This window comes from Enhydra lutris, unplaced genomic scaffold (assembly GCF_002288905.1).
Source record: "Enhydra lutris kenyoni isolate GAN:26980312 unplaced genomic scaffold, ASM228890v2 scaffoldscaffold85, whole genome shotgun sequence".
Lineage (NCBI taxonomy): Eukaryota > Metazoa > Chordata > Mammalia > Carnivora > Mustelidae > Enhydra > Enhydra lutris.
In genome coordinates, this window is record NW_019154169.1 from 8,476,747 (window position 1) to 8,499,597 (window position 22,851).

At 53.2% G+C, this 22,851-nt stretch overlaps 2 protein-coding genes across 8 annotated transcripts in view; one reads left to right on the top strand and one right to left on the bottom strand.

The window, feature by feature from the left end:
• The window catches only part of LOC111161375 (chromosome unknown C19orf47 homolog), a 34,554-nt gene extending 30,276 nt beyond the window's left edge, over positions 1-4,278 (bottom strand). For 4 of the 6 annotated variants that reach the window (XM_022524989.1, XM_022524993.1, XM_022524992.1 and 1 more), the window contains exons 1-2: positions 2,767-2,826; positions 2,089-2,365 (exon numbers count right to left, since the gene is read on the bottom strand). In XM_022524989.1, the coding sequence (XP_022380697.1) occupies positions 2,089-2,177 (89 nt within the window). In that variant the 5' untranslated portion in view covers positions 2,178-2,365; positions 2,767-2,826. Of the gene's footprint in view, positions 1-2,088; positions 2,366-2,766; positions 2,874-4,220 lie in introns of those variants that run through there. The other 2 variants (XM_022524995.1, XM_022524994.1) reach the window with 2 other exon arrangements.
• Positions 4,279-4,510: 232 nt separating this feature from the next.
• On the top strand, positions 4,511-22,174 carry LOC111161444 (phospholipase D family member 3). Of its 2 annotated transcripts, none has more exons than XM_022525096.1 (12): positions 4,511-4,627; positions 14,786-14,877; positions 14,983-15,057; positions 15,152-15,294; positions 15,780-15,963; positions 17,291-17,411; positions 17,510-17,637; positions 18,840-19,040; positions 20,325-20,464; positions 20,848-21,013; positions 21,464-21,563; positions 21,669-22,174. In XM_022525096.1, exons 2-12 carry the CDS (start codon positions 14,851-14,853, stop codon positions 21,854-21,856), a joined length of 1,473 nt encoding a protein of 490 aa, XP_022380804.1. In that variant the 5' UTR covers positions 4,511-4,627; positions 14,786-14,850; the 3' UTR covers positions 21,857-22,174. The 2 variants fall into 2 exon arrangements, with proteins under 2 accessions (XP_022380804.1, XP_022380803.1); XM_022525095.1 differs by lacking the exon at positions 4,511-4,627 and adding an exon at positions 14,179-14,225.
• The last annotated feature ends 677 nt before the right edge of the window (positions 22,175-22,851 follow it).

Consider the following 22,851-nt stretch of genomic DNA (forward strand, 5'->3'; position numbering starts at 1 on the left):
CCTGCATGGCTCAGCGGGTTAAAGCCTCTGCCTTCCGCTCAGGTCATGATCTCAGGGTCCTGGGATCAAGCCCCGAATCAGGCTCCCTGCTCACCGGGGAGCCTGCTTCCCCCTCTCTCTGCCTGCCTCTGCGTACTTGTGATCTCTGTCAAATAAATAAATAAAATCTTTAAAAAAAAAAATACAGAGGGTAGCATCTAGGTGGGGACAGAGGAGGAAGGATGAGAGAGTAAACAAGCAAAATGGATCATGATTTGGTGAGCCAGAAAGCCCTCAGTGTCACCCAGAACACAGGGAGGGCCTGGCGAGGGAGGGAGGGAGGGGGTCGTGATTCCAAACAGGCTGAAGAGGAGAGACTGCTCTAAAGCACATTTGGAGACCCCAAAGGAGGCGGAGGAGTGAGCCCTGTGGTTTCACAGAGGAAGAGTGTTCCAGGAGAAGGTACAGCAAGTCCAGTGTCCTGAGCCAGGAGCCCATTGGGCATAGAGGCGGGACAGCACGGAGCCAAGGTGACTACAGTACAGTGAGTGAGGGGACAGCGGGAGGTGGGGAGACAGGGGGAGGAGAGCAGGAGGAGCTGAGGGCAGAGAGGTGGGCCACTACACCATGAGGAGCCTGGTAGGAGAAATGGAAAACCAATGCCTGCTTAGGTAAGATGAGCAGGTGCCAGAAAGCTGTTCAGGACATATTAGCACCAATGGGGACTTTCCCCTGAACGTTACTGGGCATCTGGGTGGTTCAGTCAGTTAAGCGTCTGTCTCCAGCTCAGGTCATGGTCCCAGGGTCCTGGGATCAAGTCCCGAGCTGGGCTCCCTGCTCAGTGGGGAGCCTGCTTCTCCCTCTCCCTCTGTGCTCCCTCTGCTTGTGCTCTCACTCTCTCTGTCAAATAAATAAAATCAGGAAGGAAGGAAGGAAAAGAAAAAAAGAAGTAAGGAAGGAAGAAAAGAAAAGAGAAAGAAAAGAAAGGAAACTAAAGGGAAAAACTTCCTTGCCTGATGATTCACCTCCATCTGCCTCCAGGGCCACTTGGCCCACTCAGCCGTCCTGCTCTTCTCTAGTCCCGCCCTCTCCTCTAAGCCCTCTGCGCTCTTCCTTCACTCTGCTCCCTTCTATGCACTCTGGCCTCTGATTCTTTTTTTTTTAGATTTTATTTATTTGAGAGAGAGAGAGAGAGAGCATGATAGTGGGGGAGGGGAGCCAGAGGGACAAGGAGACTCCCCACCGAGCAGGGAGCCCCAGGACCCTGAGATCATGACCTGAGCCGAAGGCAGACGCTTAACCAACAGAGCCACCCAGGCGCCCCCCTGGGGCCCCCAATTCTGATCCCTCTCCATCATCCCTCCTCGGCTTGCTCCACAGGATGCATTAGTCCCTTTCTGCTCACCTTCATACACAATCTGCCGCTCCCTGCTTCCATTCTAATGGTACAACAGAGATGGTATGACAGTAAGGACTCTGGAACCAGACCTCGGGGTTCATATCTGGCTCTACCACTTCCTAGCCACATGGTCTCTGCAAGCTACTTCACCAGTCGGGTCTGGTGTCCCCATCTGGAAGTCAGGACCGCACAGATGTTACTTCCCTCAAAGGAGGGCTGGAACACCCAATGAACTTTTATGCTCAGAACACCTGAGGCAGTGGCCATACCCCCTAAGAGTGTGGAAGTGTTGGCTAGTCTCACCTCCCAGGCCTCCCGTCTTAGCTGACACCTAGGAGCTTTGCCTGCCTCCCGGTTTTCCAAAGAAGCTCACCTGTGCCTGGAATGCTTTCTTATCCTGTCCTCCTGGCAAGCTCTCCTTCACTCTGTTTGGCTGTCACCGGCTTTGGGAAGCTTTCCCGAAGTCCCCAGATGTGGGACTCTCCCCTCTGCCTCCAAGTGGGGCTCATGCTGACCTTCTCTGGCTGCTGTTGCGTCTCTTGTTGATAAACAAGACCACAGACATCACTCTGCCCCTGTACTGGACTCCTAAGATCTACTCTGCCTTCTGGATTTTGCCACTGGACAAAGACAACACCACCAGCAGCTCTGAAAGAGCAAGGCATGGCGACTCTTCAATGTGTCACACAGAAAAACAACATGTCACATACCAAGCACTGATCATGAACCAGGACCGGAGCCAGGCCTCCTGCTGACACCTCACTACCTCCTCAGGAGGGAGGACTATTATTAGCCCCATTTTAATCGATGAAAAAAAAACCGACTCATCGAGGTGCAGTCGTTTGTCAAATGCCACATCCACCAAGTGACTTCACTGGGATTCGAAAACAAGTTCTCCCTGATTCCACTGGCCATTCGGTAACTCCTGTTGAAGGCCTATGGTGCCAGGCACTGAGTATACACAGCTCAGTGTCTCCTCACAACCACCTGGGGTAAAAAAAAAAAAAAGTTAGGGGCACCTGGGTGGCTCAGTGAGTTAAGCCTCTGCCTTCAACTCAGATGATGATCTCAGGGTCCTGGGATCGAGCCCGGCATCAGGCTCTCTGCTCGGCGGGGAGCCTGCTTCCCTCCCTCTCTCTCTGCCTGCCTCTCTGCCTACTTGTGATCTCTCTCTCTCTGTCAAATAAATAAAATCTAAAAAAAAAAAAAAGTTAAAAACGATCCCCATGTTAAAAATGAGAGTGGTAGGTCCAAGGTCACACAGCAAGGAACTGTAGGGCGACAACTTGAACCCAAGTCAGTCTTAATGCCTATGACTAACACTGACTGATAGACTACTACAAGCCAGGCGCTGTGGTCAGTCTTTCGAGGTGTCAGTTAATGCTTACCAGAAGCCTTTGAGAACTGGTATCCTCTCCCTACAGCGGCAGAAGTCCCCCGGCTGGACTCAATTGCCTCTTTCCTCCATTAAAAGACCATCTCCAGTGATCACTTTCTGAACAGTGAAAATTAGAACATTAATAATAATAGCAAATGACAGTTTCTAAAACTCACGTAATTACCATATATCAGACTCCCTGGCTAAGCCCTTGAAAGGCTTGGATCTATGTCCTGACTTTGCCACTTCCAAAACCCCACCCTTGGGGGTCAGGGGTTAACCTTAACCTTTCTGGATCTCACTTCCCTCAACTATAAAACAAGAATATAGGAGTATATGTTCTTAAAATGGTTAGAGGGATGAAGTGAGTTCACAAACACCAAGTCCTTAAAACAATGCTGGGCAGATGATAAGTGCTATGTACATATGCATTAAATAAATCAAACTCCGGTGAGCTAGAGAAAGGGGAGGACAGTCACTGACCTAATGTCAGCCACATGCAAAGGGTAAGCAAAGAACAGAGTACAACCTGACAGGGTCTATGGGACCACGATAGTCCCTTTTCAATTCTCTTTCAGCTTCTGTCTACAATTTAAATAGACTATTCTGCTTCTGTTGTATTTCAGGTTACGTTTTCCTTCCTTTTGCACCCAGCAGTGCTAGTTTTCCCTTAGTACGCCAATATGAAATTTTCTTCTCAAATTAATTGACTGGAGAAAAATGCATCAGTGCTTTTAAAGAAGAAGAAAAATCTAAATCTATGAGATGGGGCAAAATTAGTCAAATAGGAAGTGGCAGGATGTCCATTTGGCCAATTCCAGATTCCAAGTTTTTCCTATTGCTGTCTCTGAGCTTCGCCCTACTCCGTTCTTCCCTGGAAGTCCCAACTACGCCAGTAACTCTCATTATCATTATTAACATAGTCCCAATACATTGAGCATATAGTGCAAAACCCCATGCTAAGGGATTTACACGCACATTTCATCAGCATCCTCACAACGACCCTATGATATAGGACTATTAACCCTCATTGTATAGATTAGGAAAATGAGCTCCAGAGAGGTTCAGGCACAGGCCCACTGCCACAAAGCTAGCTGGGCTGGGACTTGCGCGGAAATCGGCGGGCCTCCAATTGCACACTCCCACACCCAGATCTTCCACGCCAAGCGCAAACATTATCATCGCTACAGTATTAACAGTACTAGTACAGTAACGAAGTGCGCAGTGTGCTAGGCGCTGAACTAGGGTCTCCGACATGCGCGAGCAGACCTCCCACTCTAAGCCCTAAGGAGGATGCTATGGTCAGATTCTGGCCCCCATTCTACAGAGGAGGAAACCGAGGTTCAGAGAAAGAAGTCGCTTGTCCGGGCCGCAAAGCGACGCCAAGACTGATTTCAGAACTAAGACGCCATCCATCCCCTCCGCATCTTGCCCGGACCCACCACCCCGTGGCCCGCGCCTCACCTGACCCTCTGAGCCCGCGCCCACACGCGCCGCCCGCCCTCCTAGCCCGCCGCGCCAACTGTCAGACCCTCCTCTCTCAGCCCGGCAACCCTCCCCGGAAGTACCGCCCTCGCCACCGGAAGCCGGGTCGCCCAGCCCGCGACTGCTCTAGCCCGCCGGACCGCCACCAGCGAGAGTGCGGGCCCCCGCCCCTCGCCCACTCCAGCCGTCACGTGACCTCCCACGGTCCGCTTCCCTCCGCCCTGCGCTAGCGAGGATCGAGGCCAATGAGAAACTCACATGCTTAGCCCCCGCCGCCCCGCAGTCCCGCCGAAGTGCGCCTGCGCGCGGCGGGGGTGGCTAGGCGGGGCTCCAGCCTGGAAGGTGCGTGCGGGGCTGGGTCCCGGAGTAGGAGACGTGGAGTGCAGGTACTGTGCGATCTGGGGGCACGGCGCCTCTGCTACCCTTTTCATGTTGTCCTTCCTTCTGTAATGCATTTCTCCCCTTATGTCATCCAGTTTCTCTTTATGTAGCCATCCCTCCCCTTCTTTCGCATCCCGGTTGAATAATCATCACCCCACTTCTGTCGCCATCACCCTACTTATGTCGCTGTCAACCCCTTTAATTCGCTTTCGTTCTAAGCCCCCGTTGCCGCTTTACGTTGCAGCCTTTCCCCCTTTATGCCGCCATCGCCTTATGTCGCCTGCGCCCCTCTTTTGTTGCTATTTTTCCTTTATGGAGTCCTCACTTCTCATAAGTCGTCGTCATAACCCCGTTCACCCGCACACACCTCCAGTCACCAAATCCTCACCAAATCCTTAAATCGCAGTCACTCTTCCCTTACGTCATTTTCACCGTTTATGTCTCCATTCTCCCGTATCACCTTTGCTCCCGGCAGTCACCGTCCATGCCTTAGGCTCCTAGTTTTCCTCATAAGGAGCTACTCTGCCCTCCAGTTGTTTTTTTTCCCCTCCATGTCTCGTCATTTTCCCATGTCACCTCTCATATCATCACCACCATATGGGCTACTAGAGCCGGTTTCCTGGGCTGTGCCAGACTCCCAGCTCTACCATGAAACCTCTGGGTAACCTTGACCACCTGATCACCCCTTTGCAATCTCAGCTTCCTCAGCTGTAAAATGCACACAAGGACACCTATGTCCAGGGTGGTTGTGAGGATTCTGCCAGTTTATTCTTGTGATGTGTGCAGCTTGATGTGGCGATTTGGGCTAATCATGTTATTAACCATGTCACTCTCATCCTGAGGCAGTCACCTTCATCACATCTTCATTGTCACTCCCCCCACCAGCTGCCCTCTTCATTTCCATGGCATCTGTATGCTCCCTGTACCATGATACCCTCTGCCACGGCAACCACCCCACGCCAACCCACGTCACAGTCTCCATGTCCTCATCTCTGCCACGTCACCCCACCCGAGGGGGTGGGCCATCAGCCATCCCAAACCTTGCTCGGGTAAATACTTCATCCCTATCTCTCTACCTTGATGGATTGAGTGGTTCCCCCACCTACAAAATGAGAGTCCAGGAGTAGTGGGCAGTGGGGGGGGACTAGCTAGCTTAGACCCAGATCCCCTTGACTTTTAGAATCAGGGGTACAGAGAGATGAGGCAGGTCCCAGCACACCTCAGTCAAACCTCAGCAACCCTGAATGCTTGGGTAGAGAGTTAAATATCTTACTCACCTGCCTTAGAGAGGCTATATGAGACAGTGGTTAGCAATGGGTGTCTGGGATCTGGAACCCTGGCTCCAACCTTGTTTCTAGGACTTCATACTTAAAAGAGTTGCATGGCCTCGAGAGGTGGCTTCACCTCCCTGTGCCTCAGTTGCTGTATTTGCAATATGGGAATAAAAACACAAGTTGTTCATTCAATAAATATTTACTAGGCATGTTCTACATGCCCAATACTGTGCTAGGCCTGGGGGACACAGCAATGAACCAAACAGACAGAGATCCCTGGCTTCATGGAGTTTACGTTCTAGCAGGGGTAAGAGACAACAAGCGAACAGGTAAGTAGATTGTATGATATGTCAGAAGAGGGATGGGAATACATGGTAAAGGTTACAGTTTTATTTTTTTTTAAGATTTTATTTATTTATTTGACAGAGATCACAAGTAGGCAGAGAGAGAGAGAGAGAGGAAGGGAAGCAGACTCCCTGCTGAGCATAGAGCCTGATGCGGGGCTCGATCCCAGGACCCTGAGATCATGACCTGTGCTGAAGGCAGAAGCTTTAACCCACTGAGCCACCCGGGCACCCCAAGGTTACAGTTTTAAATAAGGTGGTCAGGGAAGGTTTTCTGAGATGGTGGTACATTTGAACAAAGACTTGAAGGAAGGGAGAGAGTGATGTGGCTCTATGGGGAAGAGCATTCTAGGCAGCGAGAATGGCAAATGCAAGGGCCCTGAGGTTGGGGCATGCATTGACTATTTCAGGAATAGCAAGGAAGCCAATGAGGGAGGAGATGGGTGGAGCGAGGTCAGAGGAGGGAGGGGGCAGATCGGCTGAACTCATGAGCCATGGAGAAGACTTTGGCTTTACCCTGAATGAGGCAGGAGCCACAGGAGGATTTGGAGAAGAGAGACTTAATCTGATGTGATATGAAACAGCAGCCCAGCTCCAGAACTTCTACCAAGGATGGATTGGCCAGAGCAGCCTGGTCAGAAGGAGAGCCAGAGCTGTCTTCTTAAATCTGCACTCACATATCCTTTGTATTTGGAGAAAGCTTCCAAGGTCCCTCTCAAAGACTGGGAGAAAGAGGAGGAGGAGATGTTGGGAGAGTCTTTGAGAAGCCAATGCCAATGAACCTCTGGGTTCAGGTGCTATGGGGGGCGGGGTGGCGGTGGCTGGCAGTCCCAGATCTGCAGATGATAAACAACAGGAGAGGCAGCTGTCTACACCCGGACCCCGAGGCAGCTCGGGATCAAATCCTGGCTCCACCATTTCCTGGCTGTGTCCTTTTGTGCCCATGACTTGATCTCTCTGGGTCTTTAGTTTCCTTATCTGTTACATGGGGCTAAGAAAAGGACCGGTGTGAGTAATTAAATACATAAAGTGCTTCCAGCAGCGCTTGGCTCAGTAAACAAGGAGCTCTGCCCTCTGCTGGGGAGGGAGCAGGGCAAGGAAAAGACATTCTGCCTTATTTTATGTTCATGAGCTGGTTCAACATCATAGTGTCCCGGAACAGAACTGAGTTCTGGGTTCAAATTCTATACCGACAGACTGACACCGTACAGCCTGAGCAGAGAGTTCCCTGACCCTTACTGCCTCATCTGAAAAACAGGGCTAACAATGCTTTGCCCCCCAGATGTGCAGTGGCGTGGTGTTATTTTTTTGAGCTGAGACCTCAACCATTTTCCATTGTGAGGCCGCTCTGCCCCTTGCCTGCTTTATTTTTCTCCAAGGCGCATATTATATGTTTCCCTCATCTATCTATTTTCTTCCCCCCCAGAGAGTGTCATCTTTAATAGGATTTTTCTGTTTTCTGCAGTATTCCTGCACAAAACATTCCTACACAGGCTTTACCAGCAAGTAGTCACTGGGAAAATAGTAGTTGAATGAACAGATGAATGACTTGAGCACCTGCCATGTGCTGTCCCTGTGCTGGGTGGTACTGGGCACACAGTGGTGACGGAGACGGCCCCAGTGCCTTCATGGGTTTCACAGTCCAATGGGACAAACAGACTCATCACCAGGCAGTGCCAGTCCAGAGGGCTGGGATTGGGGAAGCTTAGGCAGAAGGGTCAGGGCTGGGCTGGAAAAGCTCAGGGGCTGTTGGAACCCAAAGAGGGGATTCTGGACCAGCCCAGGAGTCAGGAAGGGCTTCCTTGGGGAGGAGGCATAGGAGCCGATAGGAACGAGGCACACGAAGAGAAGAGAAAGGTGTGGTGGGCAGGAGCAGCAGCTGTGAGAGTGTGTGGTGGTAAAAGTGTGGTTTCAGTTCAAGGAAGTGAAAGCTATTAAATATGGATGGGATCTAAAGGTCGGTGAGATGGTAAACTGAAAAGGTGTTATTAAGGGGAGATCATTCAGAGCTCTGGGAACCACAGTGAGGAGCTGAGACTTTGTCCTGAGGACACCAGGGGCTGGTGGGGGACATAGGTTTTTGAGCAGGAGAGGAACAAGTTTGTCTCAGATGGAGGGGGGACTAGAAGGGTTGGGTGGAGGTTGGGAGCCAAAGGAGGTGGCAGAAGTGGGGACCCAGGTGGGAGAGGGAGGTCAAGGCCATGGAAGGGAGAAAGAAAAGGGGTGTGTGGGAGGGACCCTTAGGAGGTCAAGTGGACAAGTTGTGGAGGGTCCAGGATGAAGCCCAGGGCTTTGGGACAATCCTGGAGGGCTTTCTGGAGGAGATGGCACACAGACCGAGACCTGTGGGACGGATAAGACAGCTATCCTTGAAGTGGGGACCAAGGAAAGGAACAGATTTGGGAGAGATTTTAAGGACAGTTGGGGACATGGTAGGAGTGAGGGGCTTGGGAATCCTTGGGGAGAAGCATTGTGAAGGCCATGGGACTTCCAAAGCTGAAGTTCAGGGAACAGGTGAGAGCTGGAGACAGCTTTGGGCCCTAGAGGACATGGTAAGAGGTTTACCCTTTGCCCAGAGGGCAGTGGGGAGCCACAGAGGGGTTCTGAGCAGGGATGAAAAAGCTTAGATTTTTTGAGTTCCAACTCAGAAATATTCACCAGTCATGATGTGGTTTCTTTTGTTGTTGTTGCGTTAGTTTTTTTACCCATTTAAATGTTCTTCAGACCAAGCATCTTCTCTTCCTATGAAGGGCACCTTCTAGGGGTCCTTTGAAATAAAAGTTCTACTGCTAAAAACCAACCAACCAACCAAAGTCGATAAAACCAGTCAGTGCTTTGTTCTGTTTTCTGTGGACTTGAGCTCAGACAACTGATTTTTCTGTTCAAAATGGTTTGCACAATCAATTGAAAATCGGCTCCTTTTAAACACATTTCTGTTTTGAACCATATGGAAAATCCATATGTAAATGTTTCCTGTGGTGTCCTCTGTCTGGCACTTCAGCAGCTCTCTCTGATGGCTTGAATCAACCTTAAATTGACCTTGAACTTTACTCTCGGGCCGAAAAGGCCATAATCTACCTCCCCATCTGCTCTGGGCTTAGAGCACATGCCGGTTATCACTGTGTATAAAACAAATGTCACTAGGTCTACAGAGACCTCTATGAAAGTCTGTGCTCCAAGGTTTTCACTCTCCTGCTCCCCTTCTTCTGTTTTCAGCAAACATTCATGGAGTGCTTATGATGTGCTGGACACCAGGGAGTAGAGAAATACACCAAACACAGACTTAGCTTTTTAAGGGACATATAAGTCTGTCTGCGATAAAAGTATGTACACAGTGCTAAGGGACACGCAGATCTCACCAGCAACTTGTTTTGGGGGTTTGCTAGTCTACCTCTCTGCGTGGATGGTTTCATTGACTCTTCCCAGCAAACATGAGGTTAATGTACTCGTTCCCCCATCGGTCTGAGGATGAAAGTAAGGCTCAGAGAAGGGAGCCTCTACTCATGGCTGAGATCAGAACCCAGGGTGGTAGGAACTCCGAGACCCACCCCCTTAAACTGTTCAGAGATCCCTCGGCCTCTGTCCCACAGATGAGTAGGAGATGATCCCGATTCTATAGCTAGGCCCGCAGGGCTCAGAGAAATAAAGTCCCATGCCTGAGGTCACTCAGTAAGAGTGACAGGTGGGATTTGAACCATGGGTTCCGCAATCTAAAGCACTGCTATGAGGGAGGGATCACATCTCCGACCCCCAGCCAAGGGTGGGGTGTTCAGGGATCTGTGACCAGAACGTGTCTCAGAAACCCAGTGGGTTTTGCTTCCTCCTTTTCTGTGGGCTGTGGTGTCACACCCCAAGGCAGGCAGCATGTAAGCCAAGGGGCCGGGCATATCCCTGGGGCTGGGAGGGCTGCGCTTGCTGGCAGAGATGCCTCCTACCATCAAAGAAATAGAGCATAGGGACCAGCCTGGACATTGCCCTGGAACCCAATGGGGGTTCCAGGTTCCTGGGAATGCAGGAGCTGAGCTGAGGGAAATGCCTGCACCTGTCAGCCTGGCTCAATCAGTCCAGCTTTCCGTGTCCACCTTCAATTTCACCTTGCCCTGTGCCCCCAAGGACCTGGGGACCGGGATGCTGGATATGGAGGCCATAGTCTTTTTCTGGAAACTGATGTGGAGAAGGGGGCACTCCAGCTAAGAGCCTGGGCCTCCTAATTTCATTTCCAAAGAAGTCTTATGTGCATTTAAAAAAAAAAAAAGGTACCTAGAAGCTTACAATGGAAAGCAAGCATCTTGCCTTGGGGGGAGGGGGGGAAAGGGTGCCTTTCTTTTTTCTTTTTTCTTTTTCTTTTTCTTTTCTTTCTTTCTTTCTTTTTTTTGGGGGGGGCTGTCAGGATCTTTAACACAGTCACATTTACTGAGAAACTCTTGCGTGTCCATTCTGTATGCTTGAAAGATATTAATTCCTTTAGTTCAAAGGAGTCACTTCTCAAATTTTGTATATTCAAAACACACACACACACACACACACACACACACACACGTCCCCCATGCAGCCAGAGGGAGCCAGCAGACACCTGTATTAGTTCCCTGTTGCTGCTATAACAAATCACAAACAGGGTGGCTTAAGACAACCGAAATTTATTCTCATGGTACTGGAGGCGGGATGTCCAAAATCAAGGTGTTGGTGGGGTTACGTCCTCTCCTGAGACTCTGGGGGGCATTCCTGCCTCTCCCAGATTCTGGTGGCTCTGCCTCCCTGGTCATGTGGTCTTCTCTGTTTCTTCTCTTCTGTCTCTAAGAGAAACTTGTCATTGGATTTCAAGCTCACCCAGATAACCCAGGATGATATCATCTCAAAATTCTTAATATAATTACATCTGCAAAGACCCTTTCTCCAGTCAAGTTCATGTTCACAAGTTCCAGAGATTATGGCCATGTTGGGCATATCTTTTTTGAGGTCACCACTCAACCAACTGCAAAACCCAAGGCAGATCATGTCTCCATTCTGCTTGGAACATGTCGTCCTCACTGCAGTCCAGGCAGCCCTACACATCAGCTCTCTGACGCATCTCTCCCCCCCCCCCCCCCGCCCACCCCACGACAGACACATGGGCTTCCTTGCTCTTCCCTACCCACATCAGGCACGTTCTAGCCTCAGGGCCTTTGCACTGACTGTTCCCTCTGCTTGAAACAGTCCTTAAGAAGTCCCTGTAGCTCTTTCCTTCCCCTCCTTGAAGCTTTTTTCTCAGGTATCCCCTTCTCAGCGAGGCTCTCCCAGACTTCCTTAATTTTTTTAAGTGAAGATTTTTTTTAAATTTATTCACTAGAGAGAGCAAGTGAGAGCACAAGTTGGGGTGTGGGGGAGACAGAATGAGAGAGAGAAGCAGACTCCCCCCTGAGCAGGGCGCCTGACAAGGGGCTTGATCCCAAGACCCCAGGATCATGACCTAAGCCAAAGGCAGACGCTTAACCAACTGAGCCCCCCAGGCACCCCTCGACCTCCTTATTTAAAATTGCAAACAATCCCAACCCCACCCTTACCCCTGCCCTGCTTCTCTGTGGCATTTATTACCTTCTAACATATAATTTACTTACCATCTCGTTTTTTGTCTGTCTCCCCTAGTGTCTATTTTGTTCACAACGGTACTTCCAGTGCCTAAAACAACACCTGGTACACAGATACTAAGTATGTGTAAAATTAATGAACTGCCTTATGGAAAGTAAGTACTGTTGTTACCATGCCCATCTTACAGACAGGAAAACTAAGGCACGTTGTCATTTCTCAAGGTCAAACAGTCACATAAGGGCTGCGGCTCGTATTCAAATCAGGCATCTGGTGCAGGACCGTAGGTATTAACAGCCTTGCAATCTATCCAGTCTAAACCGCTTCTCCAGCACGAGTTTTCTTTTTAAACACCTTAGAGGTATTTTGATAAAAATATAACAAGTTAAAGTTAAAAGCATTGTTACTAGACCCATAATCGCTATACAAGTTGGAAGCCAAAAGGTCGCTAACAATTTGAACACACACCGTCTATCTTCTTCCTATTTTTGGTGTGTTAGTGGGCATCCCATCCCTCCCATCTCCATGCCCTACCTCTCCCTCCGTTTTGCTCATTTTCATCTTCCCTAATTTTACATCACCTGATGTTCCAATCGCAGATTTTTGTTTGTTTTTAAGTACTCTCTATCCTCAATGTGGGGCTCGGACCCACGACCCTGGAGACCAAGAGTCACATGCTCTACCAACTGAACCAGCCAGGCGCCCCCCCCCCCCACAACCCTGTATTCTTAAATAAAACATTTCTCACCAAGGCCTTCACAGGTTAATAAAAGGCAAATGTTTCCTGCCCCGTGCCTCCCCTCCCCCACCTAGCAACCCTGAGGTCAGCCACCTCTGAGACTTAGCCTCTGCTTCCCCTGCTGACCTCTCAATTCCAAATAACCTTGATCTTTTGCCACTACTTGCTGGATCCACTTGGTCCATCCGCATTTGTTCCTCTACAGTAAGAGGTGCGGATCCAGCTCTGCTCTCCCCTTGCCAATCTGGGATCGGACTTTGTGGGGGAAGGGGTTTCCAAATTCTCCTTTAAGATCTAGGCAGGATCTTCTGTGAGGAGAGAACCTAGCTCCCTTTTGGAATTTTCTTTTTTTCGCCCTTCTTTTTTAAAATCACGGTAATGCCTGCGCATGCCAGTGGGACGTGGCGACACCTGTGTTGGCTTTATAATTATTCTTTAATCTGCGGAGATTTTTTTTTCTCTGCTTTTCTGTAAGTCGCTTATATTGCACAATTTTAAAAAAGAAAATAGGCGTGCAAAAAAAAGCAGTCCTCATCCACCCCAGATCCCAGTCTCGAGGCAACCACTTCTGACGCTTCTCTCAGTGATCCAAGCCTTTTTTGCATTTATCTGTTGACTTCCTGCGTGGACGGAGGGGAGAGCGTGCCCTCCTTTTTTACTGGGTAAGGTGGATGTGGAAGAGTTCTTCGATTCATTTCTCCAGCGGTGGTCTTTTTTTTTTTTTTTTTTAATTTATTTGACAGAGATCACAAGTAGGCAGACAGGCAGAGAGAGAGGGGGAAGCAGGCTCCCCGCTGAGCAGAGAACCCGATGTGGGGCTCATCCCAAGAACCCGAGACCATGGCTTGGGCTCATCCCAAGAACCCGAGACCATGACCCAAGCCGAAGGCAGAGGCTTAACCCTCTGAGCCACCCAGGCGCCCCTCCAGCGGTGGTCTTAAATTCTTCTTGGGAGATATGAGATGGGAAATGGCAAATCTTGTTTATCCTTCCAGCCAGAGCCTGGACTTCAGAAACCAAAATTTTTAAATCCCTATCAAAATATCAGTCGGCTTTTTAAAAGAAATCAAATACTATTATCCAAACAGACTCCAACAGGAAACCCACCCTCTCCTTCTGCCACCTTGCTCTTCCCCTCACCCTGTAGCTTGGGTTGTGTCTTCTGCTGATTTTATTCTCTTCATCTAGAAATCATATCATTCAACCCTGAGCTCTCCATTTTATTTTATAAGGCTTTTAAAAAAATTTTTTTTGAGTATAGTTGACATTTCCTTTATACGTTTTTTAACGATTAATTTTATTTATTTATTTTTGACTAGGTAATACATGCCCATGGTACAAAAATTCACAAGGTTTGTAGACAAGAAAGACGTGGGGTTCCTTTTTCTCTTTACCTGTGGCCTCCCTGCCCCACACTGGGGCTCTGTGGGGGGATGGAGGGGTGGCAAAGCCCATCCCCCAGCCACGTACTCTACCCACCCGGACCAGGTTGACGCGACCGTATCTGGGGGACCCCGGCCCCCCTTTTCCCTGCGGTGAGCCGAGGCGGCCTGCGCAGTGCGCAGACTCCCCGCTGCAGCGGGCGGAGCTCCGTCTGGCCCCGCCCCCTCCTTCCTCCCGCCCCTGCTCAGCCTGTTGGGGCAGTAGCTGGGGCCCCGCGGAGGTAGCAGCTGCCGCCAGCGGGGTAAGGCCGAGTCCCCTCCGGGGTAAGGTGGAGGAAGACGGCTAGGGGGATGGGCTGGGAACTGGTGGTGAGGCCCCGATAGTCGCGGGCTCCCAGCTTGACCTGTCTGGTGGGTATCTGTGGGTGATGGCAGGGCAGCCACCTGGAAAATGCTCCCTGGGTGGTCTCCGGGTGGTGAAAAGCCAGGCAAAGATATGAGGCTCCGCTGACCCCATCCACAGTTGTCTTTTGGGGAATGTCTAGATGAGCGCTCGGAGAAGCGAAGATGCTAATGAGCAGCACGAGCGTTAATGAGGAGCCGCGTGGGCGCTCAGGGGGGCAGGGTGGGCAGCATAGACTGATGGGAAGAAAGCTAGATGTTAGACCTTGAGGGATTTCGAAATCCCTGCTGACCAGCGGTCAGCTTCCTCCTTTTGGGGTGGCGGGCCCCATGCCAGTGGCCCCCGTGATCGCAGACAAGGAGACCCAGTGGATCCTATGAGCCCAAGACTAATCTGGTTTCCGTGATGTTCCCCTAAAGCCCAGAGCATCCCCACAGTGCCAGCTTTTGTTCCCCACAGTTTGGAGACCCTGACACACCCACTTTCCTGCCTGGTCTTGGCGTGTCCTCCTGCTACCTGGCAAGATGAAGCCTAAACTGATGTACCAGGAGGTAGGTGGACCTGGGTAGGAGCCCAGTGGGATGGGGCTGGGTGCAGTGGAGGGCAGACACCCCGTCAAGGTGCCCTTTCACCCCCCTACCATCCCCATCCCCCAGCTGAAGGTGCCAGCGGAGGAACCTGCCAGCGAGCTGCCCATGAACGAGATCGAGGCTTGGAAGGCTGCAGAGAAGGTAGGAGCCCACCACCACCCCCTGCCTGTCTCCAGCATGGGCTGGGCTGCCCGCCACGGGCTGGCTCATCGCCGCCTCCTCCTCCTCCCCCCAGAAAGCCCGTTGGGTCCTGCTAGTCCTCATCCTGGCAGTTGTGGGCTTCGGTGCCCTGATGACTCAGCTGTTTCTATGGGAATACGGCGACTTGCATCTCTTTGGACCCAACCAGCGCCCAGCCCCCTGCTATGACCCCTGCGAGTAAGTTGGGGAGGGGGACCTTGGAGGGTTGGGGAGGAGCCGTCTCAAGCCTCCCACGAGGACACTTACACACTGGGCAGGGCCTGCACGGAGCCACACCCACTCCCTGTGCCAGTGGGAGGTGATCAAAGCCGCCCAAGTGCCCTGTCACAGGGGCTTCCCTCCATCCGCAGCCCCTTCCCCCAACACTGTTCCCATGACACCCGCAGCATCATCTTCTGTCCAGATCTGTGAACTGACAGGCACACACAGACACAGCATCTTCCATCACATTTGTGGACAGACACATACACACACACATACATAGGAGTCTACATACATGGTCTTCCTTCTGTATGTCTGGACAGACAGACGCACAGACACACAGAGTCTTGAATATGGGCACACACAGACAATATCGTCTTCCATCCTCTGTGGGCAGACACAGGTTCCAGCCGGTTGTCTCTGGCCCCCTGTGGCTGATACCACCCTCCCTTACCCCCCAGAGCAGTGCTGGTAGAGAGCATTCCCGAAGGTCTAGACTTCCCCAATGCCTCCACGGGCAACCCCTCCACCAGCCAGGCCTGGCTGGGCCTGCTCGCCGGTGCTCACAGCACTCTGGACATTGCCTCCTTCTACTGGACTCTCACCAACAACGACACCCATACTCAGGAGCCCTCTGCCCAGCAGGTACCTGGTAACCTGGGCCCTGGCTGGTGGCGGTGGGGGGCGGGGGGCGGTGAGGGAGTGAAGAGGGCACCCTGGCAGCCCGGGACATGGGTGGGCACGTCTCACACAGCGAGTGGGACACAGGTGATTGAAAGCAACTGTCTTCACATGGTCCCCTGGACCGGAGGCGTTTGTCACGGTCATCTGGAAGCCTCTGAATGTCAGGTTGTGGGTTTGCCTACAAGGGATTAGGCTGACTGATGTCACTCCCCCACAAGCTGCCCCAAACCCTGTCATCCAAAGAAATGGAAGGAGCAGAGTGAATAACAGCCCAGCCTCAAGCCAGCCTGCCACTGCCCAGCTGTGTGACCTTGGGCAGGTCACCTCACCCCCTCAGCCCTCAGTTTCCTGATCTGTAGAATGGGGCCAATACATAGCAGTTGCCCTTCTGAGAAGAAAACAGGCCCATCCGTGCAGACCCCCACGCAGCATCTGACATGGTCAGAGCATTCGCTCTATATCCTCGTGACAATATACAGGCGCGCTTTTAAAAAAACAGAAAACTAATCTCTTCCTTGCAAAACATGCTGAATTTGTCCCTCCTTTTATCTTCCCCCTGCTATCTCTTTTTGTTGGAAGTGGGATTAACATTTAGTAAAACTGTGGGTCTTCTTGAGCACTGCCTAAAAAAAAAAAAAAATACAGAAGTAAAAATGATAGGAGCGCCCACTCCCTGCTGGGTCCCACTGGAGTGGCTCAAAGCATCAAGCATGGCCATAGGGAACCAGTGAGTGAGTTCAAATCCCACGTTGCTCCTCAGTTCTCCAGTGCCCCATTTTCTCCTCCACACCCTGGGGATTATACTCAGCCCTGCCCCATCCATGAGAGTGGTGAGAAATCAGTGAGTTCAGAGAAGTAGGGGCTTAGAATGGGGCTGGGTCACAGGAGGAGACAGGGAACCCTTGGCTGTTATTGGCCTCATCAAGCCTCAGCTGTACCTTCCTGGCCCCTCCAGCCTGTGCCATGCCTCCCAATATCCTGCAAGGTGCTTGAAGGCCCCCGCAGTGCCGGGCATTGATGCTTCCAAGGCAGGATCTTGGGAAGGTCCCTGGCAGAACAGGAGTGGCCAGAGGGCCCTGGCAGGGCCCAGAGCCCCAGTAATTAAAAGAGATGAGAGGTTTTAAGAGCCTGTGAAGCCATCCCTCAGCGTGCTGACGAGTGGAAAGCCTGTTCACTCCTGATTGCAAATTGGGACCCAATAGGAAAACAGACTTTTTGGGGTAGGGGGGCTACCTGGGGTTAGAGAGCTGGCCGGCCCAGCCCCTCAGAAGCTATCCTCTCTCTGCAGGGTGAGGAGGTCCTCCGGCAGCTACAGACCCTGGCCCCTCAAGGTGTGAAGGTCCGCATTACCGTGAGCAAGCCCAATGGGCCCCAGCCACAGGCCGACCTGCAGGGGCTGCTGCAAAGTGGTGAGCTGGGCCGGACAGCGGAGGCGGGGGTGGGGGGTGGGGGTGCTGGGAGGCGGGGCTTGGCCCCTGGGCCGGTCCTGATGCACTGTTTGTCCTAGGTGCCCAGGTGCGCATGGTGGATATGCAGAAGCTGACCCATGGCGTCCTGCACACCAAGTTCTGGGTGGTGGACCAGACCCACTTCTATATCGGCAGTGCCAACATGGACTGGCGCTCCCTGACCCAGGTCTGGCTGCACCCTGCCCAGCTGTCCTCCGTGATGGCTCCCTGCCCCATGGGGCCCCCAGCCTCCACCCGCACCACTCTTCAATCCCAGAGTCTTCTCTGGCCAGTCTCTGAAGTGGCTTACTTCCTCCCTCCCGCATGGGCTGGCTCATTGCCGCCCCCCAACCCAGAAAGCCCGTTGGGTCCTGCTGGTCCTCATCCTGGCAGTTGGGGGCTTTGGTGCCCTGATGACTCAGCTGTTTCTATGGGAATATGGCGAATACGGCGACTTGCATCTCTTTGGGGTGCCTCCCCCCAAGTCCAGCCTTCCCCTGCTCTTAGAATCCTGGGGTTTGCTCTGATCCCTGATGACGGCTGCCAGCCCCACTGCAAGGCATTCAAGGCCCCGTCCACTGATTGGTCCTTCATTATTCAGTTCCTTGAGTACCTGCTCTAAACCCAAGCCTGTCCCCGGGGATGCTGAGGACATGGTGGTAAGCGATGGGAACTGCCAGTCCAGTGTGGTGACGGGCTGGTCACCAGGGACAGGGCCAGGATGGGGGACCCAGGCCAGAGTATCAGAAAATGTCTTCCAAAGGAGGTGACAACTCACAGGACACTTGAAGCAGGATTGGCGCAAGACAGGAAAGGAGGTACAGCTTAGGCAGTGATCATTTATAAACTCAACAGATATTTCCCGAGCCCCTAATCTAACCAGCTCTTGTGAGGAGATGCTGAAGACAGAGCCACAGCTAAGACATCCCCAGTGCCTACCTTCCTGGTCCAGTGTCACCAGAGACAGACTTGAGGGAAACCCAAGGGAATGTAAAAGCCCAGAGGAATGCCTGACACGGGTGGGGCAGTCCAAGAGGCTTCCTGGAGGAGGAGGCTGTCAGCCGAGACCTAAGAATGAGTAGGAGCTTGTTCTGTGGAAGGTAGAAGCAACAGCATATGCGAAGGTTCAAGAAACCTGGCTCTTTAGAATAACCAAATGACTTTCATCAAAAGTTGGCAAGACTTTAGCCTCGAGTCAAGTTCATGCCCGTTCCAGGACTTAGTTCCAGTGGTGGTGGCAGGAGTAGGGGGACAGGGGCCTGAGGGACAGATAAGATAGGGGGAGATTGAGGGGTTCAGGGACAGGAAGAGGGGCGGGAGGCTGTAGGTGTTCATGTCACCCGTGGGCACCAGGCCACCACCCTAAGGCTCAGCACCGCCCTCCCACAGGTCAAGGAGCTAGGAGTGGTCATGTACAACTGCAGCTGCTTAGCTCGAGACCTGACCAAGATCTTCGAGGCCTACTGGTACCTGGGCCAGGCGGGCAGCTCCATCCCGGCCACCTGGCCCCGGCCCTATGACACCCGCTACAATCAGGAGACACCAATGGAGATCTGTCTCAATGGAACCCCTGCTCTGGCCTACTTGGCGGTGAGTCGTTAGGGGGAGGGGCTGGGCCACTCACGGTCCCTGTCCAGCCCCACCTAGTGATGTGGGAAGGGGGGCAGGAAGAGGGTCCCGACCCCTCACTTCTGTTCAGTCTGCTTGGTCTGGGGCCAAGGCTATGTCCCAATCTCCCCAGGCCTCAGTGTCCTCTCCATGGTGGCTGTCAAGATTATCTGCAACCTTTAGGGCTAATGGGGAAGTCCAGCTGGGGTTTATGCACACTGAGCCCCTAGGGGAGCCCTGCGCTATCGAGCAGTCCAGTATAGCTACATTCGGGTCTTTGCCCTTACAAGTCAGTTAAAATTAAACATTGCTCAAAGTTCAGTTCCGGAACTGCACAGACGCACATTTCAGGTGCTGAGTAGGCCCAGGGAGCAGACAGCTGCCATGTTGAATGGTGCAGCCGTAGAACGTTTCTGCCACCATGGAAAGTTCTCTTGCCTGTGGCAGATACTGAGCTCTGAGGCAAGGCACTATTGTTTGCAGCTCTTGGATATCGCCCCCATTTGAGGTGGCCCATCTGGGTCCCCTTCCATCCCCTTCTGCGCCAGTCACCTGGCCAACCCCAGAGTCATTGGGGAGGGCCCCAGAAAGGCCTGGGCGCAGGGACACGTGGTTCATTGGGGTCCTTTTCTCCATTGGTCTCGCACAGAAGGCTAAGGGTTCCCCCATGGCCACTTCCCCTTCAGAGCTTGAGTTTGCTCCATCTGTCACGAGGAGGGAGGGAAGCGGGTAAAGGGCCTGGTGTCGAATGGCACATAAGGAGTGTCATCTGTGTGGGCTGTGAGCAAGTCGGGGACACGGATGATTACAGGAGAAGTCCTTAAACCTGAACATGCCTCAGAAGCATGAGGAGGGCTGGTTAAAACCCAGATTCCTGAGCCCCACCCCTGCACCCTGGTTCAGTAGGCAGTGTGCAGCGAAGGCCCAAAATTTGCAAATTTAACAAGTTCTAGATGATGGCTTTGCTGCTGGACCAGAGCCCTTATGTCTAGAACCCCTGTGTTAGAGCAAACATTCTGGAACCAAGCAGCCTGTGTGCAAATCCTGGCTCCATTTGTCAGCTGTGTGACCTTAGGCAAGCCACTAACCCTCTCTGAGCCTCAGCTCCCTTGCCTGTAAAATGGATATGGCAATTACCCCCCCTTCATGGAGGCTGTAGGATTCAGTGAGACCCACAGGACCGGCTTGAGACAAACTGCATTTGTGGGGTCCACGATGACGGCACCCTTAGCAGGCACGTGTCTTGACTGTCCCCTCACCCCCCAGAGTGCGCCCCCACCACTGTGTCCCAGTGGCCGCACCCCAGATCTGAAGGCTCTGCTCAACGTAGTGGACAATGCCCGGAGTTTTATCTACGTCGCAGTCATGAACTACCTGCCGACCATGGAGTTCTCCCACCCGCGCAGGTACAGCGGCCTCGCGGATGGGGCTCAGGGAAGGGACCCACCAGGGGCAGGAGAGGGAGTGACCAGGCCAGAAAGCAGGCAGGACCAAGGCAAAGGGACAGATGGTGGGAAGCCACAAGGAGAGGCAGAGGAGACAGGGAGAGGGGGTCTAAACCCTTGAGACAGAAAGTGGGGACAGAGAAAAGGCTGAGAATCCTGGGGTTGGGGATGGGGCTGGGGGTATGGGCTGGAGACAGGATGAGTGGCTTGGGGACAGGACTGGGAGCCAGGAGTAGGGCAGTCTTGGGGTTTAAGGGTGCCTAGAAGCTAGAGTAGGCTCCCTGAAGCTCAGGGGAAGGCCTTAAGTAAAGCTGCCCTCCAAATCCTCCACCCCTGTCCCCAAGGTTCTGGCCCGCCATCGACGATGGGCTCCGGCGGGCTGCCTATGAGCGGGGTGTCAAGGTTCGCCTGCTGATCAGCTGCTGGGGACACTCTGAGCCGTCCATGCGGGCCTTCCTGCTCTCCCTGGCTGCCCTGCGTGACAACCATACCCACTCCGATGTCCAGGTGGTAAGCACCCACCACACACCCAGCCCCCAGCCCTAGTGCCAGACGATACTGAAGGCGCAGCTCTCGTGGAGCTCACCTGTCACCTGACAGGGCTGACCCTGAGGGATGGGGCCACGCCGTGACTGGGGGATCCCGAGTCGGGCCAGGATGGTGGGGCCCAAGGAGAGGGGGCAGGGCCCTGACGGAGGTGGCATCATGGCCAGAATAGGGGGGACTCAGAGGAAGCCTCTACCCCAGCCTGGGGGAGGGGGTCGAAGAGGACTTTCTGGAAAAGGGGACATCTGAGGCAAGACCTAAGGGACGGATAGGAGCCACACGAGAAGGAATGACAAGGGAGGCAGCTGGGTCTTCCCTTTCAGTGAGTGTTACTGATACCCCAGCCCAGATCCCAGGGCTTCTGCACCCCCACCCTGCAGCTCACGCTCCTTCCTTTTCTGCCCGCCCCCTCAGAAACTCTTCGTGGTCCCTGCGGATGAGAGCCAGGCCCGAATCCCGTACGCTCGTGTCAACCACAATAAGTACATGGTGACCGAACGGGCCACCTACATCGGTGAGTGTCCCAAGCGCCCCCAGGGGGCAGGAGGGGAAGCAGAGCACAGCTCTGGGCTCTGACTCTCTGACCGCCCCCCCCATCCCTGCCGTCACCCCCACCCAGGAACCTCCAACTGGTCTGGCAGCTACTTTACGGAGACGGCGGGCACCTCGCTGCTGGTGACGCAGAATGGGCGGGGCGGCCTGAGGAGCCAGCTGGAGGCGGTTTTCCTGAGGGACTGGGACTCTCCATACAGCCATGACCTTGACACCTCAGCGGACAGTGTGGGCAATGCCTGTCGCCTGCTGTGAGGCCCTGGTCCGGCAGACAGGCTGAGGCCTGCACGGCCCCTGTGGTCCCAGATGTCCTGGGTCCTGGCCCCTGTCCCTGTGCCCCTGCTTCTGTGTGCCCCATCGTGGCTCCACTGGCTCTCTCCCCTGCTCTCCCACCTCTATCTCGGTCCCTGCTGGCCTGATGCTGTGGCCCCGGGACCCAGCCTAGCTGGGGGAGGGATCAGCCCCCAAAGAAATGGGGGTGCATGCTGGGCCTGGCCCCCTGGCCCACCCCCCTTTCCAGGGCAAAGAGGGCTCCAGGTTATAATAAGAAGTAAATAACTTGTCTGTACAGCCCATGCCGGACCTGAGTGATGTGAAGTGGGGCGTCGGGTAGGACACGGCCAGCATACCCCTCTCTTGGAGACCTGGTGTTGGCAGAAACCTCGGCGTATTACCAGCATGGTTTGGCAGGTCCTGAGGCCACAGCACGTGCTGGGCCCTTAGCATGGATTTGGCATGTGCTGAGCACACAGCATGGGACTGGCGTGTGCTGAGCCCGAGTGTGTGATGCCCATGAGCCAGTATGTGCTGAGCATGTAGCGTGTGACCACACGGCCTGGCATGAGCTGAGCCTCGCACAGCCAGCACAGGGTAGCAAGCACCACACACTTGGCACGTTCCCAGATGGGGACGCGCCGGACCATCACCGGCTCCCAAGGGTGGCCTCGCAGGTCCAAACACCTCAGGGTGCACCAAGCATAAACTGATGGCTGCCACGGGAATTTACACGTAGCCATGACCCAAACAGCGGTGTGGGCATGCCAAGCCTATACACGTGGCAAGGGCAGGTCGACAGATGAGACCTTGGCATTGGGCAAGCTCGGATTGGCACCTGCTGAACACCGGGAATGTTCTGAGGACGGATCCTCACGTGCCAAACGCTTAGCATATTCAGGGGATGGGTCAGCCTGTCCCTCACAGTGCGATGGCAGCCCAGCCTCCATCCTGAGCCAGGGGCCAACGGGGCGCAG